A 21,640-nucleotide genomic window follows, 5' to 3' on the forward strand; every position below is an offset into this window, starting at 1 on the left:
TTCCTTCCTTTTGAGATGGCTTCACCCACTCCAGGCTGCAGCAAGTTCTCTCACGTGGCAAGTGGTGAGAACTGGAGTAGTGCACATACGAACCCACCCATCTCTTTGTTGTTTCTCATTGATAAACAAGTGCTTGACAGGCCACGAGTGCTGCTGGCCTCAGTATCAAGACACAGCATGGGCTCTCTCGTACCCGTGTGCAGATCTGTTCTGCTCTCCATCACAGGACATCTGTGTCTTGGGATAATGTCACTCCCTTCCCTCTCGAAATGTTTGCTTAAGAAGAACAGAAAATCCCTGTGACAGTGAGCCAGTGATTGGAATGCCCTGGAAAACTTAATTTACTATTGTGTTTTGTTTCCTCCCCTCTATTAAGAGGGGGAGGGGGAAGCGAAGGCCAGGCCCCTTTTTAGCTGTGCGCTGCAACTTCCAGGCCTTCCTCAAAGATGAAACTCCAATGGACTCTGATTACCTGGAATTCTGGCTATGACCGAAGAGAACAGCTTTTATGACACGCCTCCTTCTGAAGCAGGCACGGGGTTTGGGGAGACGTCCCTCTTCGTTTACAGATGTCAGGGTGCTCTGCACTTGCAGGAAGGAAAGTCCCCTCATCCCTTGAGCGCCCAGCGTCAGCAGTGAGCACAGTGACAGGATTTTCTATTTTTAGCCAGTCAGCGAGGACTTCGTCAGAGACAGTGTCTGCTCTCTGACGTGTGCTAAGGGTTTCAGTGGATCTAGGGGTAACTCCGTACTCCCACCAAACAGGACACTGTTTCCTAACCTTACACCTGAGATCACTAGAGCACAGTTTTCATGCATGGCCTTGTGTCTTAGCAACATAGTACAAGCTGTCCAGGGCTAGCTACAGAGTTCACCTTGGACTGATCTTGTAAGTACAGCTGGGAGACTTTGCAGCTTTCTGATGCTGATCCTCATCCTTGATTAGCAGATAGACATTGATGAAGCTCCTGCTGTGTGGCTCGGGACTGAGTTTGAGGAGGCCACACCTAAGTTGCACACATTACACATGAACTTTGAGAGAAGGGTAGAGTGTGCTGTGGTAGGCATGCAATGGGAGGCATAGGCCCAGGGGACACTGGGAAGGTGGATGAGCACAGATTCTGGCTGGAGTACTGTATGCACTTAGCTGAGCTGCACAGATAAAGATGAAAAGTGATGGCTTTGTATCCTTTTTTTCACCTTCAAGACAGCCCTCATCTGTCCATTCCTGCTGCCTGTAGTGTGGCCTGTGCTGCTGTGCTAACCTATATCCTAGAGGACTGGTGCTTGTCCTAGATTGCTTAAGAAGAGCTGCCTTCGAGAGGAATATGCACCATTTCCGAGTTAAAGCAGTGTGTGTGTGTATGTATGTTTGCGCATGTAAACATGTGTGGATGTGCACACAGGTAGGTATAGGTGTGTATGGGGTTGTGCGCATGTCTGTGTGTGTGTGTGCATGCATTCATGCATGTGTATTCTAAGACAGGGTCCCTCTAATTAGCCAGAACTTGCCAAGCAGGCTAGGCTAGCCAGTATGCCTGAGGGAATCCTCCTGCCTCTGCTTCCCTAGTGCTGGGATTATGTGGAAAGCTATGGGCTTGGCTTTTCCTTTTCCTTTTCCTTTTCCTTTTCCTTTTCCTTTTCCTTTTCCTTTTCCTTTTCCTTTTCCTTTTCCTTTTCCTTTTCCTTTTCCTTTTCCTTTTCCTTTTCCTTTCCTTTCCTTTCCTTTCCTTTCCTTTTCTTTCCTTTTCTTCCTTTCTTTGTTTCTTTTTCAAGTAAGTCCTAGAAATTTAACTCAATTCTTCATGTTTGCAAGGCAAGCACTTTACTGACTGAGCCATTTCCACAGAGTCTAGTAGATATGACAGCCTTTGGAGTTCAAGCAGCTATAAATTGAAGCTTTGTGTTTAGTAGATCTAAGTTGAGGCTTGTCAAATAGGTAAGCTTCAGGTTTAGTGAGAGACCCTGTCTCAAAAAATAATTGTGCATATACACCACACCACACACACACACACACACACACACACACCACATATACACACTGGTAGCTTTTCATGGATACAGATTCCATTGTGAGGTTTTCCTAAATCAGCATTGGTACTGAGCATATTCTTAATGTTAAATTCTGACTACAGAGGCTTGTGTTCGTCTCTTTCTTCCTGTCTTTCCTAATCAATCTTCCATGAGTACTGAGGAGCCTGGGCTAAGTTGAAGTGTGTACAGTGGTGGGGCTGCACATTCTCAGGACCTTCCTCAGGCAGAAATTGCAGTAGCTTTCCTGGTCTGGAAGGTAGCACTCTGGATGAAGTCCCTAAGCAGCTTTTCATGCAAGGGCACCCCGCTGGTGGGTGCAGCTCCCTTCTCTGGGCAGCCGAGCCGAGCCGGGAGCAGGCCTGCAGGACCCAGCTGCCTCAGCTCTGCTCACGCTTCTGACTTGTGATCACGAAGACAGGCACTCCCCCAGATGTTCATAAATGTGCTCCTGGATCCTGACTCCAGATGACTTGTCACGAAAGTTTCAGTGTGCATAAGACCTTCACAAAGATCGTATGGCCGTCTCCTGCTTCCTTTGCTTAATGAGAGGGGAAGTGGAATGCTAAGACACTGTCAGGAAAATCAGTGTCTGTGGCCAAGTCCACGCTTAGGTTCCGGTCAGGGTTCCGTTTTTAAGACACTGAGATACTGCTGCCTGTATAACCACACAGACTGAATAGAGATGTTAAAAGGAGGAAGAGGCTCAGTTGTCCTGGCAGTTTCTAGTGTGGTCAGTTTCTTTTAAAGGATTAACCTTTCAAAGTGGATGATGGACACCTTCTCTCAGTGAACTCTTGCAGTCTTAAGATTCATGGGGAATTGTGTAGTTTGCAGAGCTCCCGTGTGTTAACTCATTTACCATGCACTCCTGCCACAGATGTTCCATATGTGCTCAGCATCATTCTCTGGGAGCCAAGTGCCTGGCCTACAAGTGCTATCGCATGGCTGCTTTCAAGAGTGTAAGCCCACGAACCTCACTGAAGTATATGGGAGAAAAGCAAGACCGTTTCCTGTTAGGAAGAACTTGTGTGAAAGAGCAAAAAAAGCTATTCCTGTCCCTGTGGTATCAGAGAGAGGCCCAGGCTAGGTGTGGTAGTGCACAGCTATAGTCCCAGAACTCAAGGGACTGAGATAGGAGGATTGACATTTGAGGCCAGCCTGGGCTACAAAATGAGTTTCAGGCCAGCCTAGTCTATAGGATAAGACCCTGTACCAAACAGAGGGGCAGAGAAGAAAGCATGAGTGTGCTAAGGAGGGAAACAGCCAGGAGTAGGCCTGGACTTGAGTGTTGGTCTTACCCTGCTGGCATTGTGGCACTGGCGGGTGTTTGGGCTTAGGTTCTTCTGGCTTTGAAGTGTGGGTAGTTTTAGCTTGTTAGACTGAAGCCCAACATCAGAAACAGGAAGTAGACATGGAATAGTGGAGGTAGGAATACTTCCGTCTTCCCTAGTGTATCTTGTGTTGTTTTTCTGACACATCTTCCAAACTCCTGACGACTGCTAGTCTTCAATTCTATACTTTTATCATTTCAAGAGCTTGTTACAAATGATATCATATAGCAGTTTAACCCTAGGGGAGTCACTTTTTTAAGCTCAGAATCGTTCTTTGGGAGCTCGTGGGGTCTGAGACTAGTTCCTCTTTTTCTGCTGAGTGGTCTTCCCTGGAATGGATGAGCCACTGTTTAACCAATCACCACTGAAGGACATTTGGATGGGTTCCTGATTTGACTGTTATGAATAAGGCATTTGTGGCAGGCTTTGAGGTGACCATGTTTAATTTTCCAGGCTAAACGCTGAGGAATGTGATCGATTGCTAGGCTGTGTAGTAGCTGCCTGAGTGGGTTTCTGAGGGTCACGCGTGCGATGGACAGGTGGCCACCTGTGGGAAGTTATAAGCGTGGGAGCTGATCCACCAGGGATCCGAGCCCAGCTTTTGGACTCAGTGCTGGTGAGCTTCTTCATGTGTCTGTGAAATGGGGAAACATGAGCCTACTTTACAACTAATGTGTGTAGAGCAGCTTTTACTAGCATAGTAGGTAATTGCATGAGTTTATTTTATTTTGGGGTGATGTTAGTTTCAGACCAGGTATGATAGATTTGAAGCTGGACTTGAGCTCCTAGTCCTTCTGCCCCCACCTCTCAAATTCTGGGATTATAAGCATGAGCTATAATGCCTGACTTGTTAATTCATTTTCTGCTGCTATGATAAAATAACTGAAGCTGGGTAACTTTATAAAGAATAGACTTTATTAAGAGGGAAGGTTTCACGGTATGGCTGAAGAATTGTCTCAGCTCTGAAGGGTTGGAGGCAAATGATAAATAATATCACATTATGTGGAAAGGGAGAGAACGTAAAGTGAGACAGGCGTGGCCAGGCACATGCTTTTATAACTTTTTTTTTAATTAACTTAGTCCCATGATACCTGCTAAAGCACTGTGCCCCTGCTCTATGCCCCCTTAACTTGGCTACCCTGGGAATTGGGGACTCCTTAGAGACAGACCACGGTAGTGCTCAGTAGATAGAAGCTGTTCTAAGTGAGGTTACAGAGAAAGCCAGCTGGGTCAAGGGGCAGCCTCAAAGACAGAAGACAGCTTCAAAGGCAGCTAGGTTCCGGTCTTGTCACCCACCCTCCTGGAATCACCTTTCCCTTATTCTCTGGAAAGAGGTCTTCTTACACTGGTCTAGGTCGCTGGACAGGGACCAGCGTTCCCTGATGGGGTTCTTTGAGCCTGTGTTACTTACTGGTCAAAAGAATCCTCAGCAACTTGAGATTGTGCCAAGCTCTGCTGGTCTGGATTAGCCTCTCCAGGTCTATATATACCCAGACTCGAAGAAGCTGCTGTGACTTAGCCTAATTCCAGAAGTGTGTGCTGAGCTCAACTTGTTCAAGGGATTGTGCTGAAGCGTGTAAAGGGCAGAGACTCTTCCAGCTGATCCCAGAAGCCAGCTCCAGCCACAGCTCCTGGGAGCCACCATGTTGCAGAATAAAGTCTGCATTCAGCGTGGCTCTCAGAGCTCAGGGTCTTTCCAGCTCTCTGTCCTGCAGCATGGCTGCCAGAGTGCATACCATTCTCCACATCGTGTTCTGACTGCTTCATTACAACCGTTTTAAAGGCCACACAGCCTTCAGCCATACAACTCTACTGTAGTTTATTTAACCAGTCCCCTGTGAGTGGGCAGCCAGGGTGTTCCTGCCCTAGGCTCCTGTGCAGGGGAGGCTTTACTACTCCCCCCCCCCCCCCACACACACACACACTGTCCTTCCCTCTGTTCTCAGCTTGTATATAGTGCTGCCTCTTTTCAGAGCTGTGAGGGCAGGAGTGAGGCCACACTCCTTCCTTCTCTAGACCTTTGGCCATTTACTGACCACTCGGGTACACAGGTGCTTATAGCACTCCACCCCAAGTGCTGCCTCTGCCAGCTCCCCTTTGTAGGGGCTAAAGTGGGGGTGGAGCTGGTAAGAGTAGGGATGCCCATTTTCCAGCTTTGTGCAGAGCTGTGGCTGGAAGGGCTGTCATGTTTCCATGGCAACGGATCTCCATAGTATTGCTTTTACTGGCCTCCCAGTTTCACCAGAGGAATGGACCCTGATACAGCCAGGCCCCTGCTGATGGAATTTAAGTCAACTGGAAAGGATGACTGGATGTCCATCCCTGGAAAGAGTGTTGGGACTCCCAAGCTCCTCCATGAAACTAGCGGTAGTAGCTACTGTCAGTGATTTCTCAGATGAACCGGGCACAGAGGAAAAGGCCTGACCTCTGCTTTCCTAGGATACAATAACGTTAAGGGCAGCTAGAGTTATTTCTTATTTATCAAGAGGGAAACTGAGCCCCACAGAGAAATCAATATATTTCAAGAGTGAAGATTCCAACCCAAATATGCTGGTCTTGGGCTCTGAGTTTATGACCACCAAGCCTACCTCAGAGCCACCTCAGAGAAGGAAATGCTGAGTTTACCTCCCAGGCCTTGTGCCAGTGGCTGCCTGCCCTAGAACTGAATTGAGGTTCACACCCAGAAGGTGATGGCTGCCATCAGGCCTCCCCTGCTGAGGCAGCACAAAGGGCCCTTTTGAAGGGCGAGTCCAGGGGCACCCCTCCTGGCCTGTTCCTGATCCAAGCATGCAGGGGGCCAGCGGGCACTTCTGGCCCTGCTGTTGAGCCAGAACTTGGCGGAATGGTTTGACATTCTTTCCTTAAACACATCACACTTGGTTGGGACACACAGTCTGTAGACTGATGTGGTACTGAAGCATGAAGCAGGTCTCCCAGCGCCACTGGGGACTCTTGACCCCCCTGGGCCTCCTTTCCTGAACAGTCAGGCTGTATAAATGCATTGACTACCCTCCTCCCCGTCCCTGATTTTGCACTTTGGATGAACCTCGTTTTTGAAGAAGCTAGAAGGTTGCTTTCTGTGTTTACCAGCTGGCCTGTAACAGCAGAGTCAGTAGCACCACTGTAAAGTCTAATTGAAGTAAACAGGAAAACATGGTTTACAAGCTGGATGAGAAGCGAATGCCAGGGTGCAGTTCACTTTTACACAGCAGCTTCTAAAACATTTCCTTGTGCTGAACCAGGTCCGTTCCTAATCACAGATTAGGAGCCGCTTCTCTTTTTCTTTATTGCTATGATTACCGTTATTTTTTAGGTTTTGATGGTGGTCTTCCAGTCCTTATATCCATGTAACTTTCCTTTGAAGGTCAAACCACAGACTGATGGGGATGGGGTATTAAGATCAGAGAAGTCACCTTGTAAGGAGTGGCTTTTCAGACCTGTGCAGTTTCTTCCTTTGCTCGGTGGGACGTCATGAACAAGGAGGCTGCCTGATGATCTTTGGCGAGTGATAGTACCGAGGAGGTCTGGGCAGTAGCACTTGGTTTGGTCCACTCTGGGGAAAGGGACACGTGTCTTTAAATCGACCTTCCTGATTTGTTTGTAGCAGTTTTCCTAAGAGGGTAGATGAGGTAAGCCAGTGTCCAGCTCTGGATCCCCTGCCCCCTTTGATATTGGATGTGGGGATGAGGAATATTGATCCTTTGCCAGTCTAAACTTGTCCTAATGTGAGCTCGGTGTGCCCGAAAAGCCAGCCCAGCCAGTGATAGGATGCTGTACTGCCAGGAACCACATATTGCTAGCACCTCAGAACCTGTGCTCTTGAAGATGTCTCGTGGATCCAAATTTGTTGCTGTGTCTGGCAGAGCATTGGCTATGTTAGATGCCTAAGGCTAGCTGGTGTGTGTGTGTGTGTGTGTGTGTGTGTGAGAGAGAGAGAGAGAGAGAGAGAGAGAGAGAGAGAGAGAGTGAGTGAGAGAGATCTAAGAAAGTGATTCTTGCCCTTGGTGACCTCCCAGAGTGCACTTCCTTTAGTAAGGATATGGTTCCATCCCTGTGGGGTTCTCTGCATTACACCTGAGGCATTCCTAGTCCTGAGCCCATTGCTTCTCTTTTTGTCTTTCCAGGCTGTTGACTACTTTTGGCCATTCCCAGAGGGCCTTGTCACCAGTCTGAGCAACTGATGGGGAGCTGTTTCTAATGACCTCACTCTCCGGAATGCCCAGGTATCACTGTTAATCAAGTCTTCCCCCCTGAAGATGGCCTGTGCCCAGCCTGGGATGCCGCCCAGTTCCTGAGGTCCTTACCATGGTGATGATCCTAAGGAGAAGCCTCATCAACCAGGGAGCTGACTCTGGAGCACACAGGACCTTCATCCCTGAACTGGTGAGGGCCTCGAGCACTGCGTTTCTTTCTCCTCTGTGGCATTGGGGTGCAGGGAGGGCTTGTGGTGTGGCTGTGGATGGGCATCTGGGCCTGACAATTTGGAAGTGAGCAGAGCTCTGTGAATGGTCGAGGCTGGGACTGTGTGCAAGGGAGCAGAGTGTGGATTTGTACGCAGGGAGACAATAGCTGGATCCAGGCTAGAGCCGACTTGATGGGGTAGGAAGGTCATGCCAGAGGCGGCTCAGAGTAGCCCAGCACTCTGTTCCCCTCCACCTAAAGAGAGAGGTGGCTGGCGTCCACGATGAGGGTGCCAGAGGACGAGCCAAGATAAGGCTGTCTCAAAGGGCAGTGCTGCTTGAGAGCCACCACCTGAGGGTCGGGAGTGGTAGATTAGGGGGAAAGGAAGCACAGTTTGGCAGTAAGGTGGCAGGTCCAGCTGCCCTCTGACTGTCTTGTCACCTGCCCTCCTCAGATCACCCATTTGTGTGCCCTCTACCAGGTGGTGATGGGCTTCACACTCAGCCCTTTGGTGGGCTTCCTTTCCTTGTCTCATGCTGGCCAATACCACATTGTGACAGCTGAAGCCCCTTCCCCAGGGAGTTTGGTGAAATACTTGGGACCTGCACGTGTTCTGTAGGCTTTCACAAGTGCGTGTCCCGTGGACTGGCATAGGCCAGCAGAGTTGAGGAACCAGTGTAACTTGGAGCTGAGTAACTTGCCCTGTTTGTGTAGAGTAGCTCCCAGGCTAGAGGTAGGATCTACCAAGCATGCATACAGTGGCCCTTTAAGAACCATTAATGCCAATTCATAGCTGATACCCTGTTGAGATCCAGGTGTGCTGAGGAGGATGGCTGGTCTATAGGCATATCAGAACCTCACAGAACTGAGGTGCTGGGTGTGGCCTCAGAGGCTGAAAAGAAGTGGCTTAGCAACCACTGGGCCCAGTCCGACTTTCCAAACAAATAGTTGAGAGCTGAGACCTGCAGCAGGGCAGTGACTGCCTCAGCGCCCACTTCTTCACCTCATTCCCACCCATCAGCCCCACTGCTTGGCCTGTGTCTCGGCCTCCTTTCTTAGGCTGATATTGGAACACTTATCTCTGAGCTGTTCTCTCTCCCAGCACTGTAGGCACAGGGAGAGAGAAGCAGCTAAGGTTCATGTGACTGAGGACACCTGGGTCATCCTAGCAGGAGTGGAGCCACTTCAGCCATTGTACCTTCCTTCCAATTCACATATAATGTGTATCTGCAAGATGGTCACTTCCCACTGTTATCCCCACCCTCACCCACCAGCCACCCTCATCTTAATCTGCTGGCCTCTCTCATGGAGATTCTTGTGGTAACTGGGCCGCTCCTGGCTCTTAAAACCTGTGTTTCACCCAGCAGCCATGTGGAGTACCAGGCAAGTCTGCCCGGCAGAACCTTCCACTGGCTTCCTGCCTCCTGAGTACTGGAACTTTCTGCTTATTCCACTCGGCCAGTACTGTCCTCCACCACAGAGATGCCAACCTTAGGACCTTTGGATTTCTTCCATAGCCTAGAACTCTTCCCTTAACACCACTCTGTCCTCCTTCCTTTCATGTGTGGCCACTCTCCCTCAGATTCAGTCCTGCCCACACTGAGACGGTCTGCCCTTTTTCCACCCAGGATTTCCCTCTCATACCACTTTCTAGCAGGTCACCAATGGGTCTTGGGTATTGAGTGATTCCTCATGCTAGGGCGGACACTTAATGAAAGCCAGGCATTTGCCTTTCTCTCCGGAACCATGACTATTGCAAAATAGTTGTTCAGTTAAGAGTGCACACGTTCCATTGCCACAGCTTCTGACCTTGTTGTTCTGGTCCCTCTGTTTAATTTGTAGCCGAGGGATCACACATAGGCGTCATGCTTGTCTTGTCTTTGTTGTGAGTAGTAACTGGTTTTCTGGTGCAGGATCTGTAGGTAGTGCCTGAGTGGTCTTGGGCAGAGGGGCTGCCCAGAGTCCCCGGGGCTGTGCTTCTGAGGGTTGAGCTGTAGTATTTGCCTCCACAGCGCCTCTGTGCTTGTCTAGTATCAAGGTAGGACTGGGCCGGGGCTGGCCACAGAGCTGGTTTCCAGTACCAGGGCCCAAGGTCATGGAAGGAGCCCTTCCTGAGCCCTACCTTGATGAACATGGCCTTGTGCCTTCCCTAGGGGAGGAGCCTTGCCTTCCTAGAACAGAAGGGCGGGACTTATTCATCCCTCCCTCAGGGCTCACAGCCTGCACTTGCAGGCACGTTCCAACCTCTGCTGCCCTTCCAAGGAGCAGCCTTCTTGCCTCTGCTCTTCGCTGTTGGCCTATGTAGGCCCAGAACCATCTGTCTCCTCCTCTCTGCTCCAGATGGCAAGTCAGTGGTGAGCGCTCTCTCTCTCTCTCTCTCTCTCTCTCTCTCTCTCTCTCTCTCTCTCCCTCCCTCCCTCCCTCTATCCCTCTCTCCCTCTCTCTCTCTTTCTCTCTCTCTTTGGAGAGAGCTTTTCTTGTCTGTGAGTTTGTTGACATCTTACATACTGACTGTTTGTTCCATTCTGGGCCTGGTACAATATAAGGGGAAGTACAGTGTGGCCACAGAAAGTGTGGAGAGTGCCATGGAGGGTGCTCAGGCAAGAGCAAGGATGTATCCACCTCTGTCCCTTAAATAGGCAGGAACTGTGACTCAGAGAACTCAGGATGGGAGTACATGGACTATCCAGAACCTTTTGGCAGTGGCAGAGCCTCTGAAGGTTGCAGCTACCTCAGGGAAAGGAGTTGTGTGTGTGCCTGAAGAAAGATCCAAATAGTGTGAGCCTAGTGATGGGCTCCCTGAGACGGAGCCCGAGGTCAGCCAGTCCTCTCTGTGAGCAGCAGGGCAAGTTGCTGGGGTCCACGAAGCACACAAGCTGCCACCAGTTAACACAGAAAAGATGGGAAACCATTTCTTCAGTTTTCTAATTAGACCAAAAAGATAACAGAAGTAGAGGTTAAGATTTCAAAAAGGAACAGGATTCTAGGGAAGCTGGGAGCTTTGGGATGGTTGAAGCAGCCTCCGGGGTATGGTGGTGTGGCATTGGCTCCTCTGAGTCACAGAGGGAAGGTCTGAGACACCCTAGGCAGAAGGTTCCCTAGACCCTTCGACCATGGAGCACCCCCAGCTGCTGCCCTGAGTCCTGGTGAGGAACGGGAAGACCTGTGGTGGTACCTGCCCTTTCATGGTCTTCACGCTCTCATTCTCTTTTTAAGAACTAGTGCTGTATACCTGTGATCGCAGTATCTGGGGGGTGGAGGCAGGAGGATCAGAAGTTCAAGGCCAGCTTTGGCTGTATAGCTAGTTAGGGACCAGCCTGGACAACACGAGACCCTGTCTCAAAACAAAACAGCAAACCTCAAATTCTGGTGACAAAGGTAGCCTCTCCTTACTCTCAGGGGAGGTGCAGGAGCAAGAACTGACAAGTGCTTAGCGTGTTCCCTCTGGGCACAGGAGCCCACTCCTCTGGGACTGACTGGTATGGGAATAGGCTATCCTCACAGTCCTGGTGTGACTTACATACTAGGTAGCCATGACCATGTCTGGTCCTCTTTCCCTGGTCTGCCTGGTTGCTTTCCTCTGTCAGAGGGCTTTTCCTTCTCATGTTCTAACATTAGCCACCACCACTGGAAAGCAGCCCAGACGTTTGACCCTGGAGCACTGAACTCCCCCAGCTCCTGCCATTCGCCTCCATGCAGGCCAAAAGCCTGTTGTTGTTTCCAGAGTAACCACCTCCTTAGGCCAGGCCAACTTTCTCTCCCAGCCTACTCTAGATCCTGAAGACCAGAGAAGACAGGCTAGTGGCTACTCTGGGCAGAGGACAGTATATATAGATATAGACTGCATACTGTCCTCAAACCATGCACAGCCAGTTGCAGAAAAGGCACTGCCTTCTGCACTGCCACGTCAGAGTGCCCATTATGATGTTGGTAGCCACATTAGGCCTTGTGTCTCACTATCTAGGTACAGGAAATCTTCAGATTCCTTGTTAGGCCAACTTGACACTTTGACCTCAACAGCTCCAAACCCCTGGGTCTTTGGCTGACCACAGAGTAGCTGAAGTCTGGTGTCTTTCATCTTGGGTAGATATATGTGCTATAGGGACTTTTGTGCCTGGGGAGACCCTTAGCCTTGAAGCTGGGGCTACCTTGGCATCTCGGAGTTTCCTGTCTCCGTTGCACTGTTCCCTTCTGCCTCCGTTCATCTTTTCAGGCCCGGATTCCTCTCTTCTTTCTGCTGCTGGGGCTTGCTGAGTTCTGTTTGAGAGGCAGGCATGCTGCAATGCTTAGTCTTGGTATGTGGTATGAGCGTCTCCCTTCACACTGTGGCTCTCTGTGTACTGTGTCAGCAAAGGGGAAAGTGGCTCAGTTGTTTTAGGCAGTAACCTTTGAAGAAAGTTGTGAGAACCATGAGCAAGGCCTGGCATTTCTGTGTGTGCTAGCTTCTCCTTTGGAGCCTTAATTAGGTCTTTATAGAGGTCCAGGCCTTCTTCAGTCAGACAGATGTCCCTGAAGCCTCAATTTGATTTCCAGCTATTGTCTTTCCTAGGCGGACCTGACTCCAGAGGCTTCTCTCGTGACAGGAATCGTCTCACTGTGACTGAGCCTTGCTGGGTTGGGTTCAGACACAAAGAGGGAGACGTGCAAAAAGCAAGCAAGTTCTCGCTTCCTTCCCTGCAGACCTTAGCGTGCAGTTGAGCTCACTCTTCTGCAGATTCCAGAAGTCTCGGGAGGCCTCACAGCCAGAGTCCCTTTGGCTTGGCACAGTGATCTGCTTATCCCTCTTCCCACTCTGGGAATAGAGGATTTGAAGAGCAAGAAGCCTGGCTTTAGGAATGGCATGTGCCAGTGGGAATTTTATTTTGTATTATTGGTAGATTTGAAACAGGAAGGCTTATGTCAGCTTGGAGCCAGAAACTCCTGGATGCCATTTTGCCCAAAGTGAAATCTTTAGGCAAACCTGCCAGGGGTCAGCATGTGCTGTGCCTAAGACCCAGGGAGCTGTTGGGGATGAGATATTCCGGTACTGCTTCACTGCAGAGGTAGGGCTTAGAAATAGAAAGCAAGACAGGGTTGGATCCTAACATGGGATCCAGCATGAAGCCAGTCTTCTTCTTCTTCCTTTTTTAATGTGTATAGATATTTTGCTAGGCTGTATGTGTGTGTACCATGTACATGCCTGGTATCCATGGGGGCCCAAAGAGAGTGTGATCCTTGGGACTAGAGTTAAAGATGGTTATAAGCCAGTTAGGAGCTAGTGTTGAACCATAGTCCTCTGTAAGAACAGCCAGTGCTTTCAGCTGCTGAGCTATCTCTAACCTCAGGGTTCTTCATTAGATGCCATCTCTAACCAGCTCAAACAAAATGAGTGTTAGTGGAATAAGGGTGGAAAACCCACAGGCTGTAGAAGGGTATGTAGAACATACCCAGAAAGGGCAGGGCCAGAGTGAGACAGGTTTAGAAACAGGTGCTAGGGCCCATGCAGGCCTCCCTTGGCCCTCTGCTCCTGTCAGTGGAATGAGCAGACCTTGAGCTCTCCCCTAACAAGGCACAGGCGGCTGTACTCTGCTTCCCGCTTGTGCATGTGAAGTCCCAAGCCCTCGTTGGTGACACTTGTGTGCTAGTAGTGCACACTCACTATGCCAGCCTTCCTTCCTGTTCTCCTCCACTTTTTGTGGTCCCTGTCTTGGTGTAGCTAACTAGGAACCACACAAATGGATGTTGTCCTTGAGCCTGGGTATCCCTGGGCACCAAAGTTTCCCTTGACAGGCAAGGCACCCTGGCAGGAGGTCAACCCCATTCTTTCTCAGAACCCTTCTCTGGAAAGTAAGCAGCCTCTCTGGGTTCTGTAGGTTTCTGCACTTGGTTGTGTGGGTGGCACAGTCCTGATGGCAGACTCCCCTGTGTTTGTCACCTGGTCTCTGTTGGGTGACTTTGGTGTGGCTTTCAGCTGCACATCCTGCAGCACTAGCCATGTTAGCTGAGATGGAGGCAGGCACAGCCCCTTTGAACTCTTTCTAGATATTTCAGTGGGTGGCTATAGATAGTTATATACCAGAGGGTGACCTGACCCGGTGGTGTTAAGGATTGTTTTAAGCCAAGAAGAGACCTGGAAGGGGTTGTTTATCATCAGTAACGTTGTCTATCAACAGCAGTCCAGGTGTTCCTCTGGAAACTGTCTCTGACCTCTACCCACCTTAGCACACAGTCTGTCCACCCACCCCCAAGTTCCATCTCTCTGTAATGTAATGAGTTGTCTGTGTGACCATGTTCTCATGGAGATTTGAGCCCTTCTTCTCTTCTTTGTCCTCAAGTCTGGAAAGGACCGTCCTGTCCATTAAACCCCTATGAGATAAATGTACTGCTGGCCAAGAGCAAAGGTACTCTTGCCATATTGGGCACTGGGATGGGGTGAGGAAGCTGGTGCCAGGCATCTGCTGTGTTATCTGAGTGGGCCAGGTGTTGCTAGTCGTCCCCACCCTCCTCCTGACACTTTATGAACCAACCCAGGCTCCCACCCACTTTTCACCCTAAAAGCCCTGCCTCTTTTTGTCATGTGGTCGGCCTGGGGTTCCTCTCAGAAGCTACAACCCTGTGTAACAGGCTGAGAACTTCATTTCCATTGTATGATCAACCCCTAGCACAGCCTGGATACAGATAACTGTCCGTTCCTGTATGCTGAGTATACTGTAACTGAATGTGAGGTAGCCAGTCTCTGGAATGCTTGAGGAAGACCTTCCTCTCAGGGTCCTGACTAGTATGTCTGCTCCTCACTCGCCATCTGAGTAGGCCACTTGACTTGGATGCTAGATGCACAAGAGCCGCCAGAATATTCTGTGCTCAACTTACTGTCTAACTGTGAATTCTCAGCATCTTTTCATGTGTTCAGATGAGGGAGGTGTGGATTGTGGGAAGACAGAAAGCAGTGGAGTGGGAAGCCCAGTGAATGAACAGTGCCCAGGAATTGATCGCCATAGCTCTCAGGCTGAGCCCTGACGAGCCAGTGAGTGTCTTGGCTTCTGAGAGGACGATTGATTGACAGCTTCACTGTAACCATAAACAGCTGTGAGGCATCAGCCAGCATTCCCTGGGTAGAAGAGATGCTGTTCCTCCTGTATCCCCTGGGGAGCCAGCCACCAGGGAGTAGGTCCACTGCTCCATACTCCATAGGAGGGCCACCTCTCCAAGTATCTTCCCAGCACCTAATGAGATTTGGTTCTATGTTTGCATCAAACCTCCCCATGTTCTTCTTGCCAGGAGTCACAGGCATTATGTGTGGCTCAGAAGCCCATTAGCCTGCTCAGTGTGTAACTCTGGGGCCTTGAGGCAAAGGCCAGGCTCAGTCTTCTGCTGCAGATGTTGCCTCTTAGGCTACTTTCTTCCCTTTACTCAGCTGCTGCTGCCTAAGGGCAGATCCCCTGTAATTGTGACTTTAGAAAGAACTCAGTGCAGAGTCTCGTGACGGAAGAGTGAATAGCTTTTCTGCTTGTTTTCAGCACACGCCAAAGATGAGTCAAGGACCTACCCTCCTTTCTTGTGGAATTATGGGTGAGTAGCTACACATTATGGGCATCTTCTTCTAGTCCTTCCAGCCAGGTGAAACTCCAGAGGAGTCCTGGAGAGACTCCGTTCTGTGTTCAGTCCCCAGCGGGGCTGGAGTAAACCAACAGGGTGCTGGGCATGGGTGGGAGGCACAGGTGTGTGGTTTATTGGCACCATTTCCAAATCCAACATTGGGTTCTGACTGATGGTAGTTCATGGTGATCTTTTTTTTTTTTTTCACTCAGAAAACCTATTGTGGAATAGGAAGTAAAAATCCTTTAAAGTCTGGTGGGTGGTTCTCAATGTTAGCTCCTATTGTTGATTTTGTGTGTGTGTGTGTGTGTGTGTAAGATTTGCATTTTTCACATAATCAAGTACACTATGAACATAAAATATGTAAATTGTGTTTGGTTTTGCATGCAGTAATTGCTGTAGTATATAAATGGCTCAGGTCCAATATCTGTATAGTACTGTGCTGTGTGGATACGATATATGGATGTGCCATGGCGATGTGATTCTTACAGTCACGGGGTAAAGCAGCTCTTCGGGGGTTCTCTCAGGGTGAGTTTTGGTCTTTTGTCATATTTCTCAGGATAGTTCCAGAAGGAAGCTAGAAAGACCAGAGGTCAAGGACCTTTGTAAGGTTCTTGGTTTATTATACGACAAATGTCCCAGCCAATAAGCCCTTTGGTCTGGTGTTTCTGTGCACATGTGATGCTGTTTCTTGTAAAGAGAAGAAAGTATGGTTGCATTGGTTGCATGCATTTTGCATTGCCCTGCAGATGGATTCTGTGATGTCTAGGTTGAGTTGGAGACCTGACCTCAGTGATGGAAGAGCTATAGTGGCCTTTCACCCTCAGTGCCTTGCAGGGCCACATGAGGTTGTCCTCACCCTCCTTCTGTGTCCAGTGGCTTCTTCTTTAATTTCAAGGCATTTCCCATAGCTGAGACTGTGAGTGCAGTGGGGGGGCCTGTGAGGTTGGACGATGCCACACGCATCGTTTGCAGCTTCAGAGCCAGGCTTGTTCATGCTGGGGGAAACGGAGGCCCAGTGACTCTGAATGCTCTCTTAGGGAAGAGAATGGGAAATAAAGAAGCACAGTTGTTTTCTTTTCAGTACATGCTATAGCGTGGAGAAAAGCTAGATGTCTCTTTTGATACTGCTACCCAAAGGACATCAAACAGGGAAATCACCTGGGTAACACCCTTCTGTGGCCTACCCACACATCACCATTGGTGATTAATGGCTTTTCTCCTCCACCGCCACCGTCCCGTGGTGGAAAAACCTACTGGACTTCTGCACCCTGGAACAGGTCCACAATTGAGCTGCTTTCTTTTATGATGGGAATCTATTATGAATGTCCAACCTTTACCTCAAACTTAGCCCCAACAGAGCCAGACCAGGAAACTGTCCTGAAGATGGTGGGCCTCCATTTTAAGGCTTTTCTGTGAGGCTTCTCTGGCCTTCCAGTATAATAAAGCTGACTCTAGTGGGTCTGGAGATGTGGGAGTGAACGCGCCTAGTGTAGGAACAACAGCTCCATGCCCTGCATCTTCTGCCTGCTGCTCAGCTTCCTTGACTCAGGAGAGCCGTGCCCCATGTCACAGCATGTCTTACCAGGACTTTCATTCACCACACGTGGTTTCAGGGGCTTGTTCTCATAGACTTGCAAAGAGTGTCTAGCATGTGCTAGACACTTAGTATAGACCAGAATGAAAGGGACCCTGTCTTACCCACAAGGAACATTGTGTCTAGTGGAGGAGAAAGAGCCCGGGACAGTAAATTCTGTGTGCCAAGATTAGGGAGGCCATGGAGCCATGGAGCAGCACACTCCATTTCCCCATTCCTTGATCTTTCCCTCTGGCAAAGTCTTAGCTGCTCTAGGTAGGAGGTCCTTCCACCTTCTGTCCCATTCATTCCAGCAGCAGTTGGAGCCGGAGGTCTCGGTAGCCAGAGGCCTTCCTACTTCCCTGTGAGTTGGAGCAGATAGCTCCCATCAGCTCTCCAGCCCACTGACCCCGTGAATGGAGTAGTTTATGGGCTCGTCTTGTGCAGTCACTGTGGCTTACTGGGAGTTGCACCCTAGGCGGAGAGATTTCATCTTGGGTGTGCCTGCTTTTCAATAGCAGGGAAGAGAACACCCGGAGGGGCTGGCCAGACTTTTCAAGAGAGTTTTTGGCCCTTCCAGGGCTGGACAATGCCGAGCATAGATAAAATATCAATGATCATAATCACCACCCCAGCCCCAGCTCCCGAAGACAAAGGCTCTGTGACTCAGGGTTTTCCCTCCTAACCCCAGGCCCAGGGCCCTAGCTGGGAACCGGTATGGGGAGTTTCCTAGGCACTCTGAAGAAGGGCCCAGCAAGTGCATCAGGGCTGGCTCGGAGGGCAGCCCTGGGATGCTGCTGCTTCCAAGAATGCCGTCCTTCCTGGCCAAAACTACCCAGGCGCCCACTTAGAGTCCACCAGAGTAGCTTCAGATTTTCCTAACAATGGATGCTTTGCTTTATTTTTTAAAGTACCTCATTCTTGTGATTGTGAACTGGATACCAGACCCTTCCCTATCCTTGTGCCCCACTTCTATTTGGGAACATGATACAAAGTATTTTTATACTTTTCTAAAGTGAGGGAGAGAAAAGATCTGGGTTAGGTGTGGATGGAAGAAGAAAGACACAGAACAAAACAAAGCTAACCCTGCCCACCTGCTCGGTACCCGCCTGAAGGTTCCTTCTTAGGGTGCCAGGCCAGCTCCTCCGAGCAGATAACAGGGTTCCAATGTCACCTCCAGATCTTTCCCGCCCACCTCTGTGCTGAGGCAGAATTTCCAGTGAGGCATATACTCATGAAGAGTTGAGTGGCAGCTCCCAGCCTGCTTTCTGGGCTGAGAGCAGCGCCCTTCCTTACATCTACTTCTGGTGTGTTCAGGAAGTGTGGGAGGGTTGTCCTCCTGGGTGCAGTGAAGCAGGGGCTGCATGTGACATCCAGCCTGAGCCTGGGACCCTCTAAGAGATGCTTGCTTCATGCTTGCTTCATGCTTGCTTGTGGTCACATGTGCTGCTGCCACCATCTTCTTCCTCCTCTTCCTCTTTTTTCTTCTTTCTGATAAAACAGGGCAACTGGGGTGAATACAGGCCCACTCATTACCTTTGGCTAATTGCAGCCGTTAAATGAGCCCTATTTCATCAGGATTGTAGACACCACACATTTCATCTTTCTCACCACTCAGGCCAGGAGATTAGAAATCACATAAAATGTGAGAAAGTGAGAGCAACACCAGTTATTCCCAAAAGGCCACTAGGAAGAATCGTGTAAATACACGTCAGTGGACAGGGAACAAAACAATTCATATGCTTTAAAAAGAAAAAAAAAAGGGATGGAAACCCATAATTACTTCAGGAGTTATGGTAATAAATTATTTATTAATGTAAATTATTTCACAGACAAGGAACATAGAGGAAACTTGAGCAGAAGGATCATACATTATGTATAAAAAGGAATTGTAAAAACATTAGAGCGGCCGACTTGTGCGCTCGGCTTCAGGTTTGTCAGCATTTTAATTATAAGCCCCACTTTCAGTGTTTAATTACTCGGCTGTTAACGTCTACTCTGTACATAAAAGGGTTGTTCCCCGGGGCACTCTCTGAATGGAGCTCCTCAGGAAAACAGTTGGCTGTGTTGAGCTGCACAGGGCTAAGAGATTTCACGTTGAGATTCAGCAGGCTTTGGGTTCTTAACTCAACCTCAGTTGATCACTGAAAGTGGCCCGTGGTTACACCTGTGTGGAGAAGCTGGCATTCGGGGCTAGACAGTTTCCATGGCAGTCAGATGACCAAAACAAAATTAAAACCACCACCAGCAATCCCGGCATTACACAGCCCAGGTTTATGTGTGATTGTGATCCCCGAGCCAGGACCTCCTAGAAGAGATTGCTTATGGACTAATACAGGCTAGTATGTGATTTGTTTCCAGTGAAAAATACATCCACATACAAGTACATGTGTCTGCTTAAAAAAAAAAAAAAAAAAAAACCTTTACAGTTTGAATTGATCCTTGTTGTGGTTACATATGTATGTGATTTTTAAAATCCATACAGGATGCTTTTCAGTTCATGTTCCTTTTATTGGTTCCAGACATTGTGTGTGGAATGAAGTACAGAATGGAAGTAGTGGAGTTGGCTCATGACAAGCTGTCTGTGAGCCTCCTGGGCTGTCCTCTCACGAAGGTGAGGGAGCGGGAGCAGGCTGCCATGGTACTATAGGCCAGGAGATGGCTACTGCACTATCTTTGGGTGTTGGCTTCTCAGTGGAGAAGGATAGGCAGTGAGCAAGTCGGGAACATCCTGTCCTAGTCGCAAGAGTATGGCTGTAGGGCCGCAGAGCATGCTCACGTCTGCTGTTTGCCAACTGGGTGTGCCCCGAGGACACATGGCACTGCTCTGAAGCCCAGTTTTACCAGTGGGCAGGGATGCTGTGACGGCCCAGGATATAAACAGTTGCTTAGAGAGCATGCTCGTGTTCTCTCACCTTCAACAGGGCCCCCAGTGTGGAGGTAACACATCTATTGACAGCTTTCTAAAGGGCTGTCCTCGCTGCCAGTCCCCTTATCTAATACAGACGCAGCTAACCTTGGTGTGTGTGTGTATAGTTTAGAGATCTGTCTGTCTCATGTGCTCTGCATGTGCCCCAAACATGAGGGGATCAATAAAATAGCCAAACTGGCCTTTCCAGCCCCTTGGAACTTTGCTGCTATGGAGAATACTAGTTTCCCTGACATTTGTACGTACTCCTGGGATCTTGGGGGTAGAGCTGAAGGCTCTTGTCAAGGTTGAAAGGGTTGCCAAGACTCCACACCACCTTGTACAAATGAAGAAACAGAGGCCTGTGCCTTCAATGTTCAGGGCAGTGCAGTTTTAAAATCTTAGTGGTCCCACCAGCCCTTGCCCTTTTTTTTTTTTTCTTTTTTTTTTCAAGACTATAGGCTTGCCAAAAGCAGTGAAAGCTGCAAGCTGCTATTTGCAGTCCCCGCCCTACTAATGAGGCAAAGGCCCTGGTAGCCATTACACCCTTATCTTTGTCCCTTCTTTTAGAGCCTAGCAGGTCAGCCTTCCTGTTTTTGCAGATCAGACTGAGTGGAGTATCTACCATCAGCCCTCCTAACCCCCTTGTCTGTGTGAAATGAACTTGGTGTTTTGTATGACTGTCCTTAAGACATGGCGGGGCCAAAGGCTAAAGCGGAGAAGTCTAGGAGCCTGTCTTCCTGACTCAGCTTCTAGTAAGTTTCCATTCTGGTGACAGCCTCTACACTTCATTAAAAGCAGATGAGAGAGCCAAATGTGATGACTGTAATTCCATCATCTGAGAGGCTCAGAGAGGAGGATTACAGCAAGTTCAAATCCAGGCTGGGTTTCATAGTGAGTTTCAAGTCAGCCTGAGCTCTCTGGTTTTTTTAAAAAATAAAATAATCAACTAACCAGATAAGACCTTGTGGGAAGGCTCAAGTTATTGCCTAGCTTGTCCATTGATGTTCTTGTCAACAGATCAGTTTAGCAAAGCTGCCTTTAGTCTCACACTTAAAGGGCTGGTGAGCTTCTGCTCTAAACAGATGGTCTTTGCAGCCCTGGGGCCAAGTTAGCACACCACAGCCTTGGGGGTGGGGGAGCCAATACATAACTACACCTCACTGTCAGCACAAGTAGACAGGTATGAAATCCAGGAATGAGTCAGCCACAGGTCTGGCTGGTGGCTTTGCTTCCTGGGGTTTTGAAGGCTGCAAGAATCAGATCTTTCGAGTCTGTATGTAACTACTTATCTAGAAACCTCATTGTGTTATGACTGTATACCACTTTAAAAGAATATCAAAAACACAGCACTGAGACCTCCAGGGCTGTAACACTCCTCTATCTTTTGAACATAAGAAGTCTTATAGTCCCTCAAGAATCTGGGCCCCTGGGAATTTCCCAGTCTAAGTGCAGAAATGGAAACAAGAACATTTGAGGTCAAATTCTATTTGTGTTCCTCCAAGTGCTTTTCGTTCTTAAAACTCAAAATCTGCATACCCAGCAGCCTCTCCTCTCTGTGGTCAGGGCAGCAGGACTGGCTCCTATAAAATGTTAATCTGGTGTACGTGTCAAAGAGTAGACAAAGAGTAGACGGTCAGAAACTTAAGGCTCAGTCCTTGAGCCTCAGCTTTGGAAGGGATTTTGATCATGTGGTTTACTTGTGGGAGAGCTGGGCCCATGGTATATTTATGCCTGTGTGGTTCATCCTCCTATCCATAGGTAAAGTGATGTGCTGACCCCCTCCCCCACACACACACATATATTTGTTCACAC

The 21,640-nt window shown here is 49.1% G+C and overlaps 1 protein-coding gene across 7 annotated transcripts in view; it reads left to right on the forward strand.

Moving 5' to 3' along the window:
• Positions 1-21,640, forward strand: part of Fam53b (family with sequence similarity 53 member B) — a 117,590-nt gene that overhangs the window by 41,904 nt on the left and 54,046 nt on the right. For 6 of the 7 annotated variants that reach the window (XR_015047801.1, XM_085841225.1, XM_085841224.1 and 3 more), the window contains exons 2-3: positions 7,490-7,748; positions 15,263-15,314. Coding sequence is in view for 6 of the 7 variants with exons in the window: in XM_085841225.1 (XP_085697351.1) it covers positions 7,671-7,748; positions 15,263-15,314 (130 nt within the window). In the remaining variant the exon portion in view is untranslated. Of the gene's footprint in view, positions 1-7,489; positions 7,749-9,997; positions 10,121-15,262; positions 15,315-21,640 lie in introns of those variants that run through there. The other variant, XM_029480197.2, reaches the window with a different exon arrangement.

Source organism: Mus caroli, unplaced genomic scaffold (genome assembly GCF_978045245.1).
Source record: "Mus caroli unplaced genomic scaffold, Mus_caroli_1 scaffold_8, whole genome shotgun sequence".
NCBI classification, from domain to species: domain Eukaryota; kingdom Metazoa; phylum Chordata; class Mammalia; order Rodentia; family Muridae; genus Mus; species Mus caroli.